Source organism: Suricata suricatta, chromosome X, assembly GCF_006229205.1.
Source record: "Suricata suricatta isolate VVHF042 chromosome X, meerkat_22Aug2017_6uvM2_HiC, whole genome shotgun sequence".
NCBI classification, from domain to species: domain Eukaryota; kingdom Metazoa; phylum Chordata; class Mammalia; order Carnivora; family Herpestidae; genus Suricata; species Suricata suricatta.
Genome location: NC_043717.1, coordinates 28,310,937 through 28,334,051, shown reverse-complemented (window position 1 = coordinate 28,334,051; position 23,115 = coordinate 28,310,937). Strand labels below are relative to the sequence as shown.

Sequence of the window (23,115 nt, the reverse complement as noted above, 5' to 3'; positions counted from 1 at the left end):
AGGCATTATCCTGGCACAGTGAGCTAGTCAATGCCTGCGCTGTGCCAGGTGGTGACGGTAAGGTGACGAATGAAACACTTTCCTTTAAACAAATTAACAAAAATAATATAAATGTACAAACTATGTAAATGAGGAAATGTAAGTTCAACTTCTGCAGAGGGATAGAAGAAATCTCATCTGAAGTTTGCTGACAGGTATCTGCTAGCTTGCTAGTTTTATCCCTTCCATATTTACTAAGAGGGTATCGTGGGTGACTGGCTGTATTCCTTCTACCCTTTTATTATTAGCTACTCTAAACCCATCACAGAAAATTTTTAGTTGCTTAGAGGAAGGTCACCCACTCCTCTTCTGTGTGCGGGTTTTCTTCCTGCTTTTCCAGATAATCAAGTATTCTAAATTGCAAAATTGAAACTTCTTAGGTTTTTTCCTAAGAGTGGGGAAGGAAAAATGTTTAGTGTAACAAACTCATCACAACTTTATGGAAATACTATGAGGAGAAATTACTATTGAGAAATACCAGTACCTATTAGATAATATTAGTTACCATCAGATGTTAAATTTTTAAAAATGTTTTTATTCATTTTTGAGAGAGAGAGACAGACAGACAGACAGACAGCATGACTAGGGGAGGGTCAGAGAGAGAGGGAGGCACAGAATCTGAAGACAGGCTCCAGGCTCTGAGCTAGCGGTCAGCACAGGGCCCGACACGGGGCTCAAACCCACGAACTGTGAGATCATGACCTGAGCCAAAGCCGGACGCTTAACCGACTGAGCCACCCAGGCGCCCCAGTTACCATCAGATGTTAATGAAAGCTTTCTAACATGGTAAGAAACAGCATTCATTAGTGGTGATGGCTTGTTTTGTTTTGTTTTTTGTTTTTTTAATTTAAATTCTGAAACATGCTTTAATAGAATGGATCTTTGCTAAGCACTGTACATAATGGTTTTGTTTAGGGGGAAAGATCCCATATGTTATGGATTTAGATGATAAATTGCATTTTCACCAAATTTTCTAAGACAGAATTCTGTGAAGCAGCTAAAAGGACCCTTTATTTGTTAAAGAGATGCATATTCTTCTAACACCAACACAAAATAGTTCAAAAGGCTTGAATGAAGCTGTTGCAAATTGGAAATTAGTAACCTGTCTGGCACTTTTGGACAACCAGAATTTTGGCAAAATTGACCTGCACTTTGGTTATTAAAATTGTTGCATCACTTACTTGCGTGGTTACCCAAGGTCATTTATGTGCTTAAAATCAGGTTGTCCCTGAACTTTTGAGACTTTTTTTTAAATCTATAAATTGTCCTGAAGAGTAGGACTCTAATTTATATCATTGCAACTTGATTGACATGGTACCTCAAGTAGGTGCTTCTCTAATATTCCATTTCACTTTGTGTGGCACATGGCAGTGTCTCTATTGTCATTTTGTAAAAGACACATACTTGTTTGCTTTAAACATTTGTTTGCATGGCAAGAATATTAAATTTGGTATTAATTGCTTGAAAAGACATTGCCATTTTAATTATTGAAATGAGAATCGGAATTCTTCTTTTCCTACCTATGTTTGTGTCTACATCTCATGGAATAGTGGGAAATTAATGCAACACTGACGGATTTAGGTCAGAATGTAAGTTAGCCAAGAAAACAAAGTTTCAATTCCCTCAGTAATGCTTTCGGTTTTCTACTTCATTTGCCTCATGGAGACTAAAAATTCAAGTATGTCATTTGATACCTCTGGAAATACTCTGGCTGTTAAGTCAATAGTTACCTTCCTTTTACACAAAATAATACCACCATTTTGATTCACTTTTCATATATGAGGATATATATGAACTCCAACTCAGGAGTATATAGCATTAATCTCAAAATAAATCCTTAAAGTACAATTGATGGAAATAATTAAATGCCATCATTTCTAATGAGATGAGCTAGTTCGAAAAAGACACAGCCTTCCGTGAAGAAATGGAGATATTGAAGAATTTGGGGTTGACATGTTACTCTGTAACTGGAGCTTTTTTCCCCTTAAATACGTATAAACCATCCCAGTATTTCCAGTACCTAATGATAAAATGGAATTGGCAATAGTGAGTTTGCTTTCAGAGCTCTCACCAATATAATGAAAAGAACTTTAAATGTTTGGCTAGAAGTGCAATTGTGTGCTCAGGGATATATGGACGGGGTGTAACTAAACTAATTTCAGCTTATAAACAATACCTACAGAGGTAAATAAATTAGGTAATGTTTGACAGGTTAAAGTTTTGAAATAAGGTAGGTGGAGGAAAGCTTTAGGCACTAGTGTGGTGCATTTGACCTTGGTTCAAATATATGGAAGGTGTATTGTCATTAAGATTTTGCCTTTATTGAAAAAAGGTAGTAGATATGACCAGAATTCCCTAAAGAGATGTGAATTCTCCAATTTGGCAATTATAATGTGGCCCATAGAATTTTCATAATGCAGCTGCAATTTCAGACCAGTCTCTTGTATTAGACTGTAAAGTAAGTCAACACAATTATGCAGAATACTAAAGCCTTCATAGACATTGGAAACTCTGGCACCAGCTAATAAAAATACCTTGAAAGAGGACTTGAATTTAGTTCCTGAGTTGCATATTAATGCTGGACTCAATGTTATGACATAAGGGCTGCTCAATTTTTATTCTGTAACTTCAGGGGAAAGTATAACATTATATATATTCATTCCTATTATGTTTTTCCTTTTTTTCCTGTTAGAGAAAGCACTTTTAGAGAAGCACATGCGTATCTTGTGCGTTGGCTTTCATAGGTGCACTTCCAGTGTCTTCTGTGTGTCATTGTGTTAGTTTGGCCAAAATATAGTAGTTTCCCCCCACAAGAGATATGTGGGAGATATGTTCCAAGACCCCTAGTGGATGCCTGAAACTGGGTAGTACTGAACCCTATATATACTTTGTTTTTTACTATTCACACATACCTGTGATAGTTTAAATTTTAAATTAGACACAGTAAGAGATTAACAACAACTAAGATTATAAAACTGAAGAGGTATAACAATATACTGTAACAAAAGTTATGTAAACGCAGTGCTATACTCATCCCTGCGATGCTATGAGATGATAAAATGCCTACATGATGAAACGAAGTGAGGCGAATGATGAGGCATTGTGACGTAGGCTTAGGCTACTTTTGACTTTCTGATGAGGGGGACACCTATACTCTCTGTATACTACGGCATCCTCATTTTAGGTTTGATTTGAATCATACTTCTCAGCCCATTTGAGTCTTTACTCGTTCCTGGACCAAGGAGGTATATTTTGTCATCAAAACTTGTTACCACTTGTCCTTGGAGATCATAGAAACCAAACTCACATTTCAAATCAATTGGCCTGACAGTGAACAATGACCAGTTTTAATTGTGCAGAGCACTGCAATTTGTAACATAGCACCACGGCCATTGATGTTCCGTGGAGCTGGTTTGTGTTCACTGTTCCACGGCAGTGTCAGTTTATCATTTATAGAAATATGTAAAACTAATGGAGAGTAATAAATCTCTAAGGACTCTCAACACATCGTCTGACTAACTGCTGTGAGGGCTATAAAATTGTGGAACTAAGACTGACATAGAAATTAACAAATTGTGAGAACTTAGATGATTTTTTGGGAAGAAATGGGGCTGAAAACTGACAATTTTAGGACATTTTAATTTGTTTTGAAAACACTGAATATGGGATAGCAAGTATATGTGACCTGCCAACCTTCTTCGAGTAGAGACAAGTTTTCTGGTCATTTATTGTACTGTTACTGTAAGATTGTTCAAGTTCTGTAGTACATATCTTATTAAATCTACATTTGATAGATAAGTAAATATATGGGTAGACATGAAGCCCAACGTATATTATTTTAATGGGCATTAATAGGTAAACTATTTTTCCCTTTTTAAATCCCCCATATTCTAGTGTTGAGCAAGAAAGAGGAAATGGTATCAGGCCGATCTACATAGTCCCTGACTCAGCTCACCTGTAGGGCAGGCAGGCCCTAATATTTGGACAATGGATTCTAGTTGTTGACTGAAAGAGACCATGCTCTCAGCTCCAGAGTACCTAGTGCTTAACCGAGAAAAGTGCCCTAGGTCTTTCTGACTATGGTAGCCATACTGAACTACTTTTTCAGCTTCCTGATTGATGTTCAACTGATCATCGAGTTAAAGCTTTGGTCCTGGGCAACTTGCCTGAGTGAAGCATTCCAAATGGATATAATGACAACAATCTCAAAACATGGCACTGTGTACCAGAGATATAGCCTCAGTACTTCAGTGTCAGCACAAGCCTCTGGCTGGGACAGTGGCACACATAGCCCAATTCTAGTCTTTTGTAAAATACAATGGCTTCTCCGTTTGAATAGGCATTATCAGTGGTTATGGACCAAAGGGAAGGGTAGCAATGTTACAGCATGATATTGGTAATATGCCTCTTTGATTTTATGTCTCGGATGACTTTCTCATTAGCCACAACCATCGGTACTAAAAATAAAAATAGGACCTAGAAGAAAATCAGAACTAGTTGTATTTACCTACTTTTTAGAATTATTTCCTGTGCTATAAGAGATTCCCTTCCTAATTAGGTTCTAGTCCCTTTTAATAAGTGTTATTCTCATGGTGGCTTCTGTTGCATATTATTGGTTTCTCATATGAAATAAATGACTATTTTCAGGAAATTCGACATTTTATGACATTAGGATCTTTTGTATTTTTCTCTTGCTAAATTGCATAGGCATCATTTTGCACTCCTATATTAGTCACTTAACAAATTGACTTCATCATAAAATTATTGTCTGAAGGACCTTTACCTAGAAAAAAGTTCAACATTTATAAATGATATGTCAAGTACAGACCCGGGGTCTGCAAAATTTAGTTGAAGGGTCAAAGCAAGCCCACCACCTCTTTTTGTAGGTCAAGTTTTACTGGGACACTGCCATGCTCGTTCATTTCCATATCAGCTTTGGCTGTTTTCACACCACACAGCGGAAACTGAGTAGTTGCAAGAGACCCTGACCTGCAAAGCTGAAAATACTTACTGTCTGGCTCTTTATAGGGGAAGTTTGCCTATTTTTTTCTGTCTTAGTTTGTTTTCACAAAATGCAAATAGCTGTTCTTTGAGGATATTTAAAGTAGAGAAAAGTGATCAAGATCACTTCCTCTTTTATTTTGGGTGAAAAGTAGAAAAACAGTCAAATGAATGGCATTCTGTACATGTGTATTGGGCTGTGTGAAAGAGCTTACCAGAAGAACAATCTTTTAAGGTATTTTTTAAATGAGTGAATAGTTGTACCTTGACTTAATTTTTAAAAAAAAATGTTTTTTTATTTTGGAGAGACAGTGTGAGCAGGGGAGGGTCAGAGAGGGAGGGAGATACAGAAGCGGAAGCAGGCTCCAGGCTTTGAGCTGTCAGCACAGAGCCTGACGCGGGGCTCTAGCCCAGAAACCAAACTGTGAGATCATGACCTGAGCTGAAGCTGGATGCTTAACCGACTGAGCAACCCAGGCGCCCCTGTATCTTGACTTCACATTAATTCTTGAAAAATTCTTATTTAAAGTAATTTGGAGAAAGTTGGTAAAGTTTATAAAACTAATGGTTATAATAATGTTTTATAAAAAAATAATGGTTTAACTAGAAAATATTCAGCATAGGGTCTTTTAAAGAATCTGATGGATGAATGGATGGATTTTATTTTTTGTTGTACCCCAAACACTTTGATACAGTGAAAATTTTACTTTTTCAGAAGTTGTAACTCAAACATTTTCAGGACAGTTTCTATTATGTAAAAGTGTAAAATAATTGCACTATGTATAAACTTTTTCAAAGAAATTTAGAGACTTCCAAATGTAAGGATTATTCTTTTGGCTTTTTAAATTCAAAGCTACATGCTGTTATGGAACAAAAAAAGCCATAGTATGGCTATCCTTTTAAACTCTAGTTGAAAGCCAGATATACTTTTGTTTGAAGTTCTATGTCTTTGTTACAAGTAGATGGCTGAAAAATACTCTCCAGTTTCTTGTGATCCACCTTTATATTTTAAGAAGTATGGATTTTTTCCCCCTCTTTTTCCCTTGTTTATTTGTATCCTGAATGCATTGTGAGTTCTAGTTCAGTGCTGGTTATAAATCCAGAACTTACTAGAAGGAAAGGATATGGAAGAGGACACTTGAGGCGGAGGAATACAAGTATAAATAAAAGTGAAAATTCTAGGGAATCGTAGGTTTCTCCGCACCTCCCTTATCCTACAGTAGTAAAGTGTGCACTTTGGAAACTTCTTCGGGGGATAATTTCAAAGCGCAGTATCAAAATGTCATGAGTTTTTGACTTTAGATAGATTCCATTACAACTTAACCATGGATTAAAGTCTGTTTTCATTTTCTGCACATATATTAAATGAAGGCCAGAAGAGGCAGCCCGAGACTTCCAAGGACCCCCACTGAAGAATGTTAGGCACAGTATCATTTTTTGTGATGCTTCTTAAGCTGGATAGTGCTTTCATATATTCACTTTGCTTCTTCTTAGAGAACATTCTACTCTTCTGTAGAATGGGAAATGGGCCAGTTTTCTGTCAGGCTATTTCTACATCTTTATAAGCAATGACACATGCATTTCAGTGAGGTTTACTTTTCACTCAGCACATGGGGGACCAAGTATCCATGTAGACTCGTACATAGTAAGTGGTCAATGTATGCTTGCTGTTTCCATGCGTGAGTGAAGAAGGGAGCCTGGCAGCTATTTAGAGTACATTCTGGCTCCCTGGGAATACTTAATTTCACAAACCATCCTTGTGGCAAATACCACAGTAAGCTTAGAATGAAATGAAAGAGGAGGAAAAAAACAAACAGCCGACAAATTCTCCTGCCAGTTTGCTGGGGGAGTTGTTTTAGAGAAACGGAGGAAGAGAAAGGGAAATATAAACTTGGTGTGTGTGGGGATTTTTGTTTGTTTTTTGTTTTTTTTTTTTTGTTTGTTTTATGTTGATTTTGTACAGAAAGGGCAGGCTGTAATTTACAGGAAAGGGCAGAAAAAAAGAGTGAAAGAATGCATTACTGCCACACGAGGTGGGTGGATGTCAGAGACATATAAGCCAGGCGCAAACTCAATATCCCAGGGATGCCTGGGTGGCTCATGGTTGAGTATCCACCTCTTGATTGCAGTTCAGGTCATGATATCAAGGTTTGTGGGAATGAGCCCCACAGCGGTGTTGGGCTCTGCGCTGGTAGCACAGAACCTGATAGGGACTCTGACACACACACACTCTCTTCTCTCTCTCTCTCTCTCTCTCTCTCTGTCTCTGTCTCTGTCTCTGTCTTTGTCTCTTTCTCTCCCTCTCTCCCTCCCTCCCTCTCCCTGTCTCTACCCCCCATTCTCTCCCCCTTCTCCCTGCTCCTCTCCCTGATTATGCCCCTAGCATGTGTGCTGCTCTCAAAATAAATAAACATGAAAAAATAAATATCACAGACTTAAAAGCCAGACACAAAAGAGTTCATGCCATTTACATAACAGGCAAAGATGAATCTGAGGTATAGATGTCCATTACTAGTCCCTGGGTAGCAAGGTGATTATTGATGGGGCAGGGGCGGGAGAGGGAGGAAAAGGGGCATGAGGGAACCATGGTTATGGAAATGTTCTAGACCTTAATCTGGATGGTGGTTATATGGGTGTATGAACATATATATATATAAAATTTCATCATGTTCTCTACTTTCATATTTAAAATTTGTGAGTTTTATATAGCTCAATAGAAAAAAAATAATAATCAAAATAGGTTATGCAAAGGATACCAAATTTACCATGAAGGCTTAATAGAGTCGTTGGAAAGCAAGGCAAACCCTGCTCTAAAAACACTGCTGAGCTTAGCATAATAGACTTTTCTGAATAAGGACATTTATAGTAATTTCTGTTGGAAAAAATTTCAATTCCCAGAGTATGCTTAGCACGCAGGAAGCTCACATGTACTTAGCTGCAGCAAGGTGAACATAGATGTGTTGATTCTTTGAGGACTGACTGCTTAAAAGCAGTATCTTTCTTCTTCTCTTTCCAGATTGGCAGATCGCTACCCTGGCTTTACTCTTGGGCGGTGCTGCCATCATTCTTATTGCGTTCCTGGTGGGTTTGATTTCTATCTGCGTGGGATCTCGAAGGCGCTTCTATAGACCTGTTGCTGTCATGCTTTTTGCAGCAGGTAAATATATATTTATTACTTTCCAAGTGGTATTAAAGTTTCTTGAACCTTTCTACGCATCCTGCCTTTTCATGCAAAAGCAGTATGTGGTTGTTGTATTACATATAAATTGAGAGACATTTGTTATATTTTAAGGTAAATTGGCTAAGTGTTTATCATATTATTAGTTTTCAGTGTGTTAAATAAGCATTTCACAGAGCACAGTGGCAATTTCTAAACTTCTAACTAAAACATGAATAAGTAATAGTTTTTGATAGGGCTATTGCCTTACGAATTGCACAGATGTGTTTACCAGTGGTCTTCACATTTAGTTTTTTCCCCAGTCTTTTTACTGCCCCCTTGGTGATCTTAAGGCAACATTATTGTTTTCTAACGTGAAACTGAAAAATATTCCAATATAGATAGCCTTAAAGGTATAAATCTGTTTGGAAATAAACACAGCTGTAATGAAAAATGATAATATAGAACTTGAACCATCAGACAATTGAGTTGTATGAGGTCAATGCCATATTCATTAACTTAACAACCATCATTCTGTGAAGCACAGCTTGGATAAAAATATCTACTAAGGTAAGATGGAGGTTTTGCCAAAATCAAGGAACTATTTAGAAAGGAGGTTTATAAGATTAAAAGTCCAGCACATTATTTTGTGTGTTTTAATTTTCATTTGTAAGAATAGCCTTGGATATATTGTTCTTTTGGATTCAAACTAAAATACTCTTGTGTTGCCTTCAATCTACCCTGTCAGTCACATCTGATTTGAACACTGCAAAATAAGCCCCTATGACTGTCAATAATGAAGACACTGACAGAACCATCTAGACTGTTAGATAGAGTTTTTTAAAAGCTGTTTAAAGATGAAGTATCTCTGTATTTAAAGGGTAGTTTGATCTAAAAATGTAAGATCAGAAGTATTCTGCTGCCCCCTGCTGTTTCTGCTCATTTTTTTATACCCACAAAGACCGATCATAATGTAGGTGTCATAAAAACAAAGGTCCAAAGGCCTGAAGGAATCTAGAAGAACAGCTACTTCAAATCTTTTACGTGACTTGCTCAAGATTACATAGTTGTTACCAGCAGAGCCAGGCTCGGAGGCTACTGACTTTTTTTTAAATTTTTTTAAATGTTTTATTTATTTTTGATACAGAGAGAGACAGAGCATGAGAGGGGGAGGGCCAGAGAGACAAGGAGACACAGAACCAGAAGCAGGCTCCAGGCTCTGAGCTGTCAGAGCCTGATGCAGGGCTCAAACCCACGAACGTGAGATCTGACCTGAGCCGAAGTTGGAGGCTTAACTGACTGAACCACCCAGGCACCCCTGGCTAATGAATTTTAAACGTGGCTCATTCGCTACTGACTTGTTCATTCAGCTATTTATTAGGCGCCTATTATAGACTCTACATTGTATTAAGAGACCCATAAAAGTAGCTAAGTAGCAGGACTGATACTTTCTAATACAGTAGAAAACGCTATTACAAAAAATATTTTGAAGTCTTAGGCAGTGACCATACTATCATTGTTTTGTTGATCTCATGTACTAAAGATCTGTATTGTGAATCATTTGGTAAACATGAAAATTGCCCTAAGGATTCCATCACTTTTCTCTAGTTTATTTCTTGGTTCATGGATTTATTATGGCTCTTTCTATTTTTAGAATGAAATAACTTTAGATATTTTAATTTTAGTGTAAGTTTGTCTTTGCAACTAGGATATATTAATGTAGTGATTTGATAATTAATCATAATAGAATGTCTTGACAAATTGTTCTGAAGTGATATACCATTATTTAAAACTGGAATTATGATTTGAATAATTCTTAGAATACTCAAATATTTCTGATTTTAGGAAGGTATAGAGGTACTATAGACATTTCTTATGAATATGCAATATTATTGTGCTACCTAGTTACTTCTCATTTAGACTTTAACTTACACGGACTATCATATGCAGAATCTATAAGAAATCCATTGTGATAACATCTATTATAAACTGCTTAGAAAAATAACTAGGAATTTCTAGTTCTTGTTTTGCCTTCTATTTCTTTCTTAAAAAGCTCTGTATGTTTTCCCAAGTATAGCAAAATTTATGAAAATGTGAAAATAAGTACTGGCTGTAACAGAAAACATACTGTAAATGAATGTAAGGTAAAAGTACTGGTCTTGGTCAAAATAAAGATTTTCATTTAGCTCTAGCTACTACAAGTAGCAGTAAATTATAAAATAATGAAAGAAATCCTTATAGGAATATTCATATATTCATATTCTACCCACTGAGACCCCAAGTGGGCATCATACTGCTACATTTTAAAAATGTACATGTGCTGAGATTTAATTTTACTCATTCTCTTTTGACACTGTGTTCATTTATGTAAGCTTTTTTTTTTTGAAATAACCATTAGTTTTGTGTTCACTTTGCACATAAGCAAGGTAAAACTTACTGGTGATTTGAAACATGTCATGAAAAGGTCTCTCTCTCTCTCATCTGAGAAACCATTAAAGAGTTGCCTGTAACTGATTTCTGGAAAAGATACTCATTATACATAATAATCCATTATTGATTTGGGTAGAAGATTAACAAATTTGAGAACTTTGCCTGCTTGAAACAATGCTAGCTAAAATCATGGCTGTTGATTTTGCTTGCTTCATAGTAAATGTACTTATTCTATTGGTTGGCTTGTCTCACTTGCAATTCTGCTTAGTGATTCTTTGTAAATGTGTATTTGGGGCCCTTTCCCTTTTTGCTCATTTTGATCTACTTGAAAATGATCTATGTTTCTCCCCTTTTCCCAAAATGTTTTTTTTTTCAAATAATACCAAGCCTTATCTTGGTGTTCACACACAGATCATGTTATCTGTCTCAGCAAAGAAATAATCTTTTCTTCTGCTGAAACATGCAGTACGTAAAATCACAACCTGCATAGCACTACCACTTGGAAACATCTCTACACAGCACTACGTAATTCAGTCAGTACTGTGTGCTATGCCTGGTCCAAAAAGGTGCTCAATAGATAGTTGAATCAATGATGGCAAGATGACTAAGGTGTGTGGCTTACAATTTGACAGGGAAAACAAGTATGTAAACAACTAGCTAACTATAATTCAATTTTTCTTAAACCATTTCTCTCTCTGCAGTTTACGAAACAGTAAATTTCATGTGAGCACAAAGCTTAGACCAAAAAGAGGCCAAAAAAGTAATAGTTATAAAAATGACTTTTTCTTTTATTCATGTTTTCATTTATTTATTTCACAAATATATGTTGGGCACCTACAGTATGTAACTATACTACCTTGGTGTTAGATTATATACTCCAAGAGTATTAACTAAAACTGATGATTAAATCTCATTTTCCCTTTTTCTCTGAAGTCCTTCATTTAGGGTGGGGTTTGTTACCTGCCTGAATAGTTGCTAGAATTGCTATGACCTAGTCATCACTGAGCCTATCTCAAACAGTGTCCCAGGGTGCCCAGGTGGCTCAGTTGGTTAAGCATTCGATTCTTGATTTCTGCTCAGGTCATGATCTCATCATCAGGCTCTGTGGTGACTTCTCAGATCCTGCTTGGCATTTTATCTCTCCCTCTCTTTTTCTCTCTGTTCTTCCCCCCTGCTCTCAAAATAAATAAATAAGCATTTAAAAAAACAAAACACTGTACCATGTTCCACAACTCCCTCACTGGTCCTAGAAGTCTAGACTTCAGAATCAGATATTATCTGTAATAATAATGCTGGCAATACTAATGAATTGAGCACCTACCATGTGTCACACTGCTAGACACTCGATATATACTATCTCTGTATAAGATGAGGTATTTCTTTTCCCCATATTATCAATGAAGAAATAGGCTCAGAAATTTTAAGTCATTCCCCAGAGTTATACAACAGGTAATTTGCAGTTAAGTTACCCAACAGGTAAGTTTCAGTTCAGGGCATCTGTCTCAGTTGAAAGTCTATGTGGGGGTTCACAAGTCATCCTTACTGGGTTACATATAACACATAGAAAAACAAGAGCAGAATCAGCCTTGAATTTTGAATTCAGCTGCCAACTGTGCACTGCAGTTGGAGTCCATCCTGTTACTCCATCTCTTGGGGGGCAACACCCGAAGGGAGTAAGCAACCAACAAGAGATGTCATAACGTGACTGAGTCAGAGCACACCATGAAAGTGTACAAGTTTCCAATACAGATGACTATACCGCATTTCTTATTGTGTAACTGACAATGATTGGTGAGATATGATGGGATTATGATAACTGGCATCTAGTTCTCACTAAAGACTTGGTGAAATTAAAGGAGTTGCCTCATTCTGAGTCCTCTTTTATTGTCTGGTTTTGCAGATCTTTTTTATTCCCCAGTGGGACTTGGGATGATTGTTTCCATTTTTTAAAGGCCTTTAGTAAAAATTGCAAATTCTCAGTCTTATAATTCAGAATTTAAATAACAGAATCACCACTAATTTTATGAACGGTATTTCCTTTCTGTTTTATGTGCAAAAAGCCTTCTGTAATTGAATGTTTATACCGAATGGTGATTTCTCTCTCGTCAGGGTCCTGTAACTACTTTCCATCTCTGAGCCATCTCTGATGAGAGGCTTGTGTTTTGCATCCCTCCTCACCATCCTGTCACATGTATGAGGAGGTTGGAGTTATTTTCAGTCTAGATTTTAGCAGAAAAATCAGTGTCCAGCTTAGATTTCAAACTAAAAAGGAATTCTACTCACAGATCCTTATCAGTATCAAACTACTCTCTGGCTATAACATTTTATAGTATCAGTACAATAATGAATTTCATATGTACTACAGTTCTCAGTAATTACAGATGAAATTTCAAAAGGAAAAGAAGATGGCTTCATATTAACCCTTAATGGGCAAATATTTCTTCTCCAAATTACATTTTCTTTTTGTAAGTACGGTATTTAGGGACTTGGCTGGTAAGTCCTATCAATTCTATCTCTAAATTATCTTCTAATTCTGTAGCTTCTTTTCATGAACCACAATTGCTGCCTTAGTTGAGGGCATAACTCTTCCTCAAGTAGAACATCTCAGCTCCCAAATTTGAATTTCCCCTGCTTTATTTTTTGATTTTTAATATCTGACTTAAAATGTCTACATGACTCCTTCCTTTCCCTTTCCTAGAATCCAGTTATTGAGTTTATCTTTTATTATCTTTTCTTCCCATTCTCTGACCTGTGTCTGTGCATTGACCAGCCTCCTAAGGGCCTTCCTTCTCAAGGCTCCTTCAGTTTATAGTTTGTCTTGCACACAAGTGCATGACGTGTAGTCCTCAAATACAAATGTGTTCTTGTCACTTGTCCCTTTGGCTTCCCCAGACGCAGAACCTAAGACAAGGAGACAAGTGCAAGCACTTAATCTGGGAGGTAAAAGAAGGGAATGGAAAGTGAAACAGCAAAGGGAAGAGAGCCAGGAAAGAGAAGGGGAAGGGGGTGATAGGCATGGAGAGGGGCACTTGTGGGGAAGAGCACTGAGTGTTATATGGAAACCAACTTGGTAATAAACTATTAATAAAAATAAAAAAATAAATAATAAAAACATTTAAAAAAAAGTTTGTTATCACACCAGTTGTTGCTTTAAGCAGCTAGAGCTTGTCTTGGAAAAATTCTGGAAACCAGTTTTATAACACACATCTCAGAATTATTTCATTGGAAGGACGAGGGAACTGGGGTATTTAGAAACCAAATTCTGAGAGTCATTGGTGAGGGCTGAGGTGATGCTGGGGAGAGAGCCGTGTTAATTTACCAGAGCACCAGGCTACAATCAGGCAAAGTAGCTCTAGCGGCCAGAGGAAAAGTCAGGCCAAGAAGTGCAGCTGCTGCTGACAGTTGGAAGTCAGGCTGAGTGCCCTGGGGTGATGAAGATGAAAGTATTATATGGGTAGAACACTGACAGCTTCTACAGTTAACCTCTGAGGGGCACCTGGATGGCTCAGTCATTTAACTGTCTGAATTAGGCTTAGGTCAGGATCTTATGGTTCTTGAGTTCAAGCCTGTCATTGGGCGCTCTGCTGTCTGTCGGCTTTCAGATCCTCTGTCCTCTTCCCTCTCAGCCCCTTCCCCTTCCTCAAAAATAAATAAACATTAAAAAAATACTTTATTAGAAGGGTGCCTGGGTGGCTCAGTCGGTTAAGCATCCAGCTTCACCTCAGGTCATGATCTCACAGGTCATGATCTCACAGTTCATGAATTCGAGCCCTGCATCGGGCTCTGTGCTGACAGCTCAGAGCTTAGAGCCTGTTTCCCATTCTGTGTCTCCCGCTCTCTCTCTGCCCTTCTCCCCACTCATGCTCTTTCATTCTCTCTCTCTCTCTCCCAAAAATGTTGAAAAACATTTTTAAATAGTTTATTAGAAAAAAATAAAAATAATCTCTGAGATGTCTCCCTACAGAATCCAGTCTATTATTTTCATGACAGACTAAGCCTTTTAAGTCTGAACCAAACATTTTCATGTGAATATAGCCTCTATTCCAACCCTGTGACGTTTCTATAGGCACACCCTTTTACACTACTAAGCTTTGTACAACCTGCAGCTTTTTCCTAGAGGTCTTTTCATCTTTGTCTGCTGACCAAGTCCTCTCCTGAACTGGTGCTCCTAATGGTGCTTCCTCTTAGAAGCCCTCCCTTCTTTCTCCAGGCAAAAATGATATTTGGAATATTGAGTTCAGTAAATGTGTAATGAATGGATAAGTGTGTTAACATGCCTCTCCTGTTAGTGTTGAACACATTTGTTTGTAATTATCTATGTGTCTGTTTCCACCATAAAGTATGAAATATGACTGGTCAAGGGCCATGTCCTATCTGTTTCACCCCTTTTACCTACTGCACAGTGAACATCCAATAAATGTTTGTTGAAATATCCCCTTAAAAGAAAATGTTGAATATTTCAGTACTGAATGTTTTCTGTTTCAATATTGAAAACACTGAAAAATATCCCCTTAAAGAAAACTAGACATAAGACTAAAATTAGTACCTCTAAGTTCTTGTCATGGTTCTAGCCACACAATTTCATAGTTAGTAGTTTTATTGCCTCTTTTCAAAAAAGTGGAGAGAGGTATAAACTGAACTTGACATTGCCTTCAAATCCTAAAATGTTCCACAACTTTACTCATGTTGCCTCTGATATAGAGTATAGAGAATTCCACAGCCAATGCCTATTATGTTACATGGATTGGTGGTAAAATAGAAATACAAGTATAATGATATTTTCTTGAGTCCTGAACTCTTCAGGTGTTTTTTTTGTTTTTTTGGTTTTTTTTTTTTTTTTTTTTTTTGCTTTTGTGTTCTTTTTTTCTTCCCTTCATAGCATCTACACAAGGCAAGGAGGCATTTTTACCTGTGTGTATTTTTGTTAAATGGAGAAAGTTATTTACAAATGCTGGCTTTTATATGTTTTTTTCTCAGTTTTGCTATTACATGCATTTCTCCCAGTGATTCTAAAGAGAGAAAAATAATTCAGAGGCATAAAGCGTTTTAGGGTAATTTTCATCTGGCTACAACACAATAAAGTTTTATCTCTAAGAAAGCTGCTCAGGAGAATATGCCAGTGGAGCCTAATGGAGTTGTATTTCCACTTTTCCACTGGAGGGAAATTATGTCGTTGTATTATACCAGGGAGGCCAAATATTTGCTAAGTAAAACACATTGAAATGAATATTAAAAGCCGGCTAGGTAAACAACTCACCCTAGAGACTGGCTGTCTCACAAAAGAACCCATAGATCCCTTCTGGAATAGAATTCAGATCAGTTATTGCTTCTCTGCTCAAACTCCTTTAGCAGCTGTCCATCATACTTAGAATAAATCTAGAGCCCTGCCCATGGTTCAAAGGGCCTGAATGGGCCTCTGGCTCTCTTCTGTCTCCTCTCCTGCCACTTGCCATCATGTTCTTTGTCCTGCAACCACAGTATTGTCACTGATGCTCAACTGCACCCAGCACGCACCGAGCCAGGGGTTTTACGCTTCCTGCGCCGTCCACCTGGAATGCTCACTCCCCACTATAGTGTCCTGTGCCCCTCACTTCATTCAGGTCTGTGTTCAAATGACTCCCCCTTAAAGAGGCTTCTTCAGCGTTTGATCTGAAAGAAAAGGCTGTTATGCCTCAATCTTGTGTGTTGCTTTCTTGTATTATCAGGTCTCACATGCCCTATCCTGTACTTATTTAACTAATGGACTGCCTGCCCATGGGGGTAGCAACTTTTGTTATCAATGCCTTAAACTGTATCACTTTAGAAACATTCAAACCTTCTTATGGAATGAATGAATTTGTTGAATGAGTAAATGAATTACTATTCCTAACTCAGTTACATTTCAAAGGATCCTTTGGCGACCAGAGTAGAGAAACCTGAGGAGAAATGCCATTTTAAAAAAAACTTAGTAACTTTGCAATTTTTTTCTGTAGTTTATGGTCGATAGGAATTGGCTTCTTGTTCATTTTAAGCATTTAAAACATGAAAGCACTCTTTCCCTTACAAAGACACAGAGCCTGCTGATTTTTTTTTAAATTAGTACATATTTAGCCCTTTCTGGCTGAAAGTAGAGAAATGTGGGTTATATAATGAGTTATCAGTTGTCTTAATATGGACTTAAAATCTTTTATGAGATTGTAAAATTATAAACAAGGCATGGTTTCATTTGTGGATGTCAAGGGATTCTCCTTTCATATGGACCTACTTATCCATCCACTCTCTGTGGTGTGGAAATGTGGTAGGCCAGTGCTGATTTGGAGCAGCATTGAGCTACATGGCAAAAATGTTTCAAATTCTTACACCTGGCTCCAGAAAGGTTACTTGACCCCTAATCAGAGCCTTGTAGAAAGTAATGATCTTGTGGAATCATGCCCTCAGGAATTTTCTTTCTTTTTTTCTTTTAAACATTTATTTTTGAGAGAGACAGAGCTTGAGTGAGGGAGGTGCAGAGAGAGAGGGGGACACAGAATATGAAGCAGGCTCCAGGCTCCGAGCTGTCAGCACAGAGCCTGACACAGGGCTCAAACCACGAACCATGAGATCATGACCTGAGCCGTACTCCGATGCTCAACCGACTGAGCCACCCAGGCTCCCCTCAGGGGTTTTCTGGAGTTCATTAGCTTTATACTAGAGATAGAAGACCATTAATGTAGACTTGCTAGGAACATTAATCATATTGGTAATAAGGATCTTTTATAGGTACTGAGAATAGATGAGCATAGACTTTAAAGCATGAAAGTCCAGTTTAATTAAACACACTATCCATCCTACTGCTCTTCATAAAAATTCTAATAAACTGTATCTTTTTTACTATATCAAATTTTATTCTTGTCTCCTTAATTGTTTACATTTTTGTTGTACTTTTGGAATTTACAGTATCATTAAGGTGAGTTAAATAATCATTTTATTTTATTTTTTTAATGTTTTATTTATTTTTGATACAGAGAGAGATAGAGCATGAGAGGGGGAGGGGCAGAGAGAGAAGGAGACACAGATCCGGAAGCAGGCTCCAGGCTCGGAGCTAGCTGTCAGCACAGAGCCTGATGCGGGGCTCGAACCCACGAATGTGAGATCTGACCTGAGCCAAAGTCGGAGGCTTAACCGACTGAGCCACCCAGGTGCCCCATAATAATCATTTTAAACAAACATTTATTTTATGTAGCAGAGGTTGGCAAATTTTGTTTTATAAAGGGCAAGATAGTAAGTACTTTGGGCTTTGTGAGCCACATGGTTTCTATTGCAGCCACTCAACTCTGCTGTGGTAGAGCGGACAGTACATAAATGAATGAGCTTGGCTGTGTTCCAATAAAACTTTTTTCCAGAAACAAACAGCATACCAGATTTGGTAGTCTGTCAAGCACTGACACATATTGCATAGTACGCCAGATTTTTAAAGATTGTTTCTTGAGGGTGGAAGGTATCATATGGTAGAGAATGAGGCAGATGCATCATATAAATTCTAGTTAAGTTGATTTAAATACAGTAGAAATTTATAATATTTGATCCCACATGAAGTTATGATTTTGAAGGGAAGACATCATCTCTTGTGTAATCCCATGTCTCCCATATAGAAATAGCCACAGGATAAATACTACTTTTAGATCTACCAAAAAAAAAAAAAAACCCAAAAACTTCCGTTTCCGGATTATTTGGTTTATTTTATTATCATTAGCTTATGTTTTCAGTACCACTATCTCCCATGCTTTCATTGAGTTCATTCTTTTTTGAAAGTAGGTGAAGAATAAATGTATAGATGTCATCTGTTATATATCATGCAAAGGTATTACTGGATGTTGCTTTTTGAAAAAGATGACTTTTGAGCCCGTTTTTAAAAATGAGAGGGAAAAGAATGGAAATAGTTTTTGAACAGAGGAATATAAGCAAAGACATCCATGGTAGGAGTTGCTGGAACGGTCAGCTGAGTTACATGGTATTTAGAAACAACAGCAAGAAAGAGCACATCGTACATCACAGGTTGGCCAGTTTTATCAGTACAAGTGAATTCAAATTCCTCAACTCCTCAAGAGCCTAAATAAATTGCAGGTGTTTTAGCTGGCATTTGGGGTCACTGTTCTTGGGGAGCTATTTACAGGTTTTGTATAGTGGAACAGTTTAGCTTATGGGACTACTGTATGCCATAATAGTAATGATTATGCATGTATGTTTGTAAAGTGCGAATCAGTACTTATATAAATTATTATATTGCACGAATTATTTCATCAAATACTATTATAGTGAGATACTAATTATTAAGAGTAATTGCTACTATATTGTGAAATAGTGTTAAAGGAAAAATGTTAATGTTTTAAGGTGTACCATCTAGAATGAGCAGTGCTTCAAAATTTTTGGCTTTTATGTTTGATTAGAAAGCAATTCTCTTATATATATATTTATATGTTGTATCATTTTATTTCCTACAACTAACATTTTTCTAATTTTGATTTGCTTTCCTTTCAGTTGTTTTACAGGTTTGCAGCCTGGTCCTTTACCCAATCAAGTTCATTGAAACTGTGAGCTTGAAAATTTACCATGAGTTCAATTGGGGTTATGGCCTGGCCTGGGGTGCAACTATATTTTCGTTTGGGGGTGCCATCCTTTATTGCCTGAACCCTAAGAACTACGAAGACTACTACTAGAACCGACAGTCTCAGATTTTCAAAACAACCAACCATCCACCAAAAGGATGACGTCTGTATCTTTTGTAACCCGCTATTTTCTAAAACACTTGTGGAGCATCAAGCAGTTTGCTCGGTTGATTTAATATCTTCTGCCTTTTGGCTGTCTACACCGTAACCAGCTTTTACATTCATTTTAGGGACCTGCACAAATTAAGAGAGCTGATTAGACCTAGGCAAATGCTGCAAACTTCCAATATGTTCATGTAATTTTTCTTGACAAGTGAAGGGTCTGTATGACAGCAACCATTGTGAAAAGCTAGTTGGAATGAGAAATGCCTCAATCTCCTATTGCCTGCAGGGGAGCAGCTGGCATAAGCAACATTTAGAAGTTCCTTTGCTCTGACAAGGATTCCACTATTAGAGTCCTTATCACCTGCTTACCCTGCCCAATCACTACATTGGCCATTGGTTATTTGCTTGAGTGAGCTTTTGAAAAGTGAACTGCCCTTCAGCACCTACTGGGAGTTCTGAATGTAATTGGTTAATGGTACAACTTCCACCTTTAAGAATACTTTTTTTAATGGGAGGCAGTGCTTTGGCAATCAGCAGCTCCCTGGGAAGGGCGTCAAGACTTGGAGACACATGCTTTTCATTATGTGGTTAGAAATTGTGCCTCAGCCATATCTAGAATGAGGAAAATTGGGAGTCTTTACTTTCCCTGGGGCAACTAGAAAGAAATATGCATGAGTTGCTTTTGTCCTAAGTACCCTTTAAGTCGTTTACGAAACATTACAGCAAGTAATTGTGTGTATGTAACAAGCTTAAATATTTTTATAAAGGTGAACCATTAGTATAAATGGTAATAAGTTGTTCCTTGGCCCTATACATGCATTTGCCTAATACACGTAAAAGTAGTACTTGCTCTAGTGAAGTGTGCTCAGACACTAACCTTGTACCTGTTAAGAGGCTTAGATTGGTATTCACACTTACTTACTGTACAGAAGTACATATACCGTAAAGCTTTTGCTCTATGTTCTCTACTGTCACTGGAAAGTTTTAATAGAATTGTATAAGAAGAAAAACGGAAATGGTGTTATTCTGAAAATTCATGATTCTTCTGTAAACACTGTAGTTAAAAAGAGAGTAGCAATTAGAATGATCGTTTTGTTAAAAATTCAGAAAAATAGAAGGCTGCTTTTCCCCCAAGTACTTTAAATGTCTTTATTTAAAAAATAAAAGAATAGTGATAGATTTATATAAATGTCTAAATGTCTCAGTAGAGGAGTAGAATTCATCTGGTTCTCACCTGGTCCTCTGAAGTTAACTAATGGGCTAACTGATTTGTGCACACAATTATGACGGATTTATGTTAAGGGAATCATTTGTTGGCTGTTCAAATGGAAGGAAGCATCAGTAATAGGGAATGAGTTTGCAACTAATCTCACCCTGCAAACTTGTGTTAATCCTGTTGAATATACAAATTTGGATAGTTTAATTATAAACATATTTTTATATCAAATATACAGTTCTAATAGAAAAGTTATAAATAGTTATTTTTGTTAACAAAGACACTGAAACAGTATGTTCTGGTTTTGACCCTTTTGCAGAAGGAAGCATTGGAAAAATCACTTAAAATGTACTTCTGTTCTATTGTGTTGCAAAATCTGTTAAGATCAATAGTATTTAATAATTTTCTTTACCTCCCAAAGCAGAGTTCTGCTTTCAGTTTGTCTTAAGAACTGTTGCCAAAACAACAGGAAAAGAAACCTATTTTATTATTCAACTGCTTAAAAATAAACTTATCTTGCAACTTTTCTATAGAATCACAAAGTAAATATGAAGAACCAGGCTTAATCTTATTTTAGCAATGGCAGACAAAAGGAATTAAATGCATCCTAGAGAGAAACCTTTATAGAAGTATATGATTGTCTATAGAATCATGAGAAACTATGGGTGGAAAATTTCCAGAAAGGTATTAGTACTATAGAATCTTTTGAAGCAATTTTCTTGAAAAATAGTAAAATCTGGGCCAGAGAGTCTTGCAGTTAATTGCGTATTGTCAGGGCAGCATGAGAAATATGATATTTGTTGGATGGGGATTTGGGCTCCTAAACCCTCTCTATTGTGAGAGAGTCTCTTTATTCCTGAATAATGGAAGAACAGTACTTTGGTGCTGACATCAATGAGGCACTTTTCTTAGTCCTAGTAGAGGATGCAGTGTGCTGTTAGACCAATATCACATCTCCACTCTTAGCAAGTTTTCATTGTCAGTATGACAGGCTGGAAAATGACAGAATATGTTATAGGCTTAAGGCACACATATTTGCAGTTCACTGAAAAGTAGATTTCTTATATGACTTTTTCCCCCTTCCCAATGAAAAGCCCTATGCTACATTTCTACTGTCACTAATATTTGAAAGTATTCCATTTCTAACAGGCTCGGTACAACATGAAAGGTATTGCTCATCTGAAATACTGTTTTGTCTATCAGAATAAACACAAGCGAATTTTCACTTACCTTATGTCTTTGCAGTGTTAGGTTTGTTTGATGTTTTCTTACAAGAAAAACTGTTAACTACAAAACCATTGTTTATCTTAGATATATACACGTACACACGTAGAGCATAAAGTACTCAGCAGGGCTAGTTATTTGGATTTCTTGCACAACTATTTAGCTTTTTGTAAGTTCAACGTGTAAATTTTAAAAGACAAATATAGAGAGACCTATGTGTTTGAAATATAAATGATATCTATGGATTAGCATGTACCTGTATATTATTAAACATGCAATGAACTGACTGGTAAGTGACGTCTAAATGTATGCCTAGCAATGTAATTTATTCAGACTGTATTTTTGTACAGAGCAGCGCACACTAACCTATGCCTCTGTGTCCTCTTTAATGCCTAAAACTGTGCCTAGAAATTTCATCTGTCTTAACAAATAAAATTATACTTCATGCTGTTGATGCTATAGTTTCTCTACTGCTGTTCTATATTTATTATTTTTAAATATATGACATGTTTACTACTTAAATAAGAATCCATAGTATTCTGGTTATTTTTTCTAACAGTTCTCTAGGGGAAACCTGTTTATCACTCCAGTGGTTTTGAGTTTGCAGTTTCATGATGGGTTCCTCATTTCATGATTTTTGTAGCTGACATGAAGTTATCTATGTGGAAAAATAAAAATAAAAGTGGTTTCACTGATGTGGTGTGACCTGTGTCTTCTCTACTGTGTAGACCCATTAACAGGTTCCTAAATTATATGTCTTCAGTTCATGCTCTCCCTTATAATATATATTTAGAAAAAAGAACATAATATGACATGCTTGTTTTATGTAAGACTTTTAGCATTTTTTTTTAATGTTTACTTTTGGGAGAGAGAGACGAGAGACAGAGCACAAGTGGGGGAAGTGCAGAGAGAGAGAGAGAGAGGGAGACACAGAATCTGAAGCAGCTCCAGGCTCTGAGCTGTCATCACAGAGCCTGACACAGGGCTCGAACCCACGAACTGTGAGATCATGACCTGAGCTGAAGTCGGACACCTCACCAAACCTGAGCCATCCAGGGGCCCCTATGTAAGACTTTTTAAAACTAGTTCTGTTTCACATCCTCTCCCAAGATTCTTTTCTATCCTCTGCAGGTGAGTTATATGAAGAATAAAAGAATCTTGAATGACTTTTGAAACTGTTTTGAAATGCACTGGGAGGAGATAACAGAGTAGGCTATCCTTTTTCTGCCTCTACTGACAGAATTAGAAACAGCAGTAGCAAAAGGGTTGATAATTCTACTTTGGGTTTTGTTTCATTTTCAGCATTTGCAAGGTATGTT

The 23,115-nt window shown here is 37.0% G+C and overlaps 1 protein-coding gene across 1 annotated transcript in view; it reads left to right on the top strand.

The window, feature by feature from the left end:
• Positions 1–22,491, top strand: part of TMEM47 (transmembrane protein 47) — a 29,903-nt gene extending 7,412 nt beyond the window's left edge. Inside the window, exons 2-3 of the mRNA XM_029929638.1 lie at positions 8,057–8,197; positions 19,124–22,491. Of these exons, the coding sequence (XP_029785498.1) occupies positions 8,057–8,197; positions 19,124–19,302 (320 nt within the window). The 3' untranslated portion in view covers positions 19,303–22,491. The remainder of the gene's footprint in view (positions 1–8,056; positions 8,198–19,123) is intronic.
• The last annotated feature ends 624 nt before the right edge of the window (positions 22,492–23,115 follow it).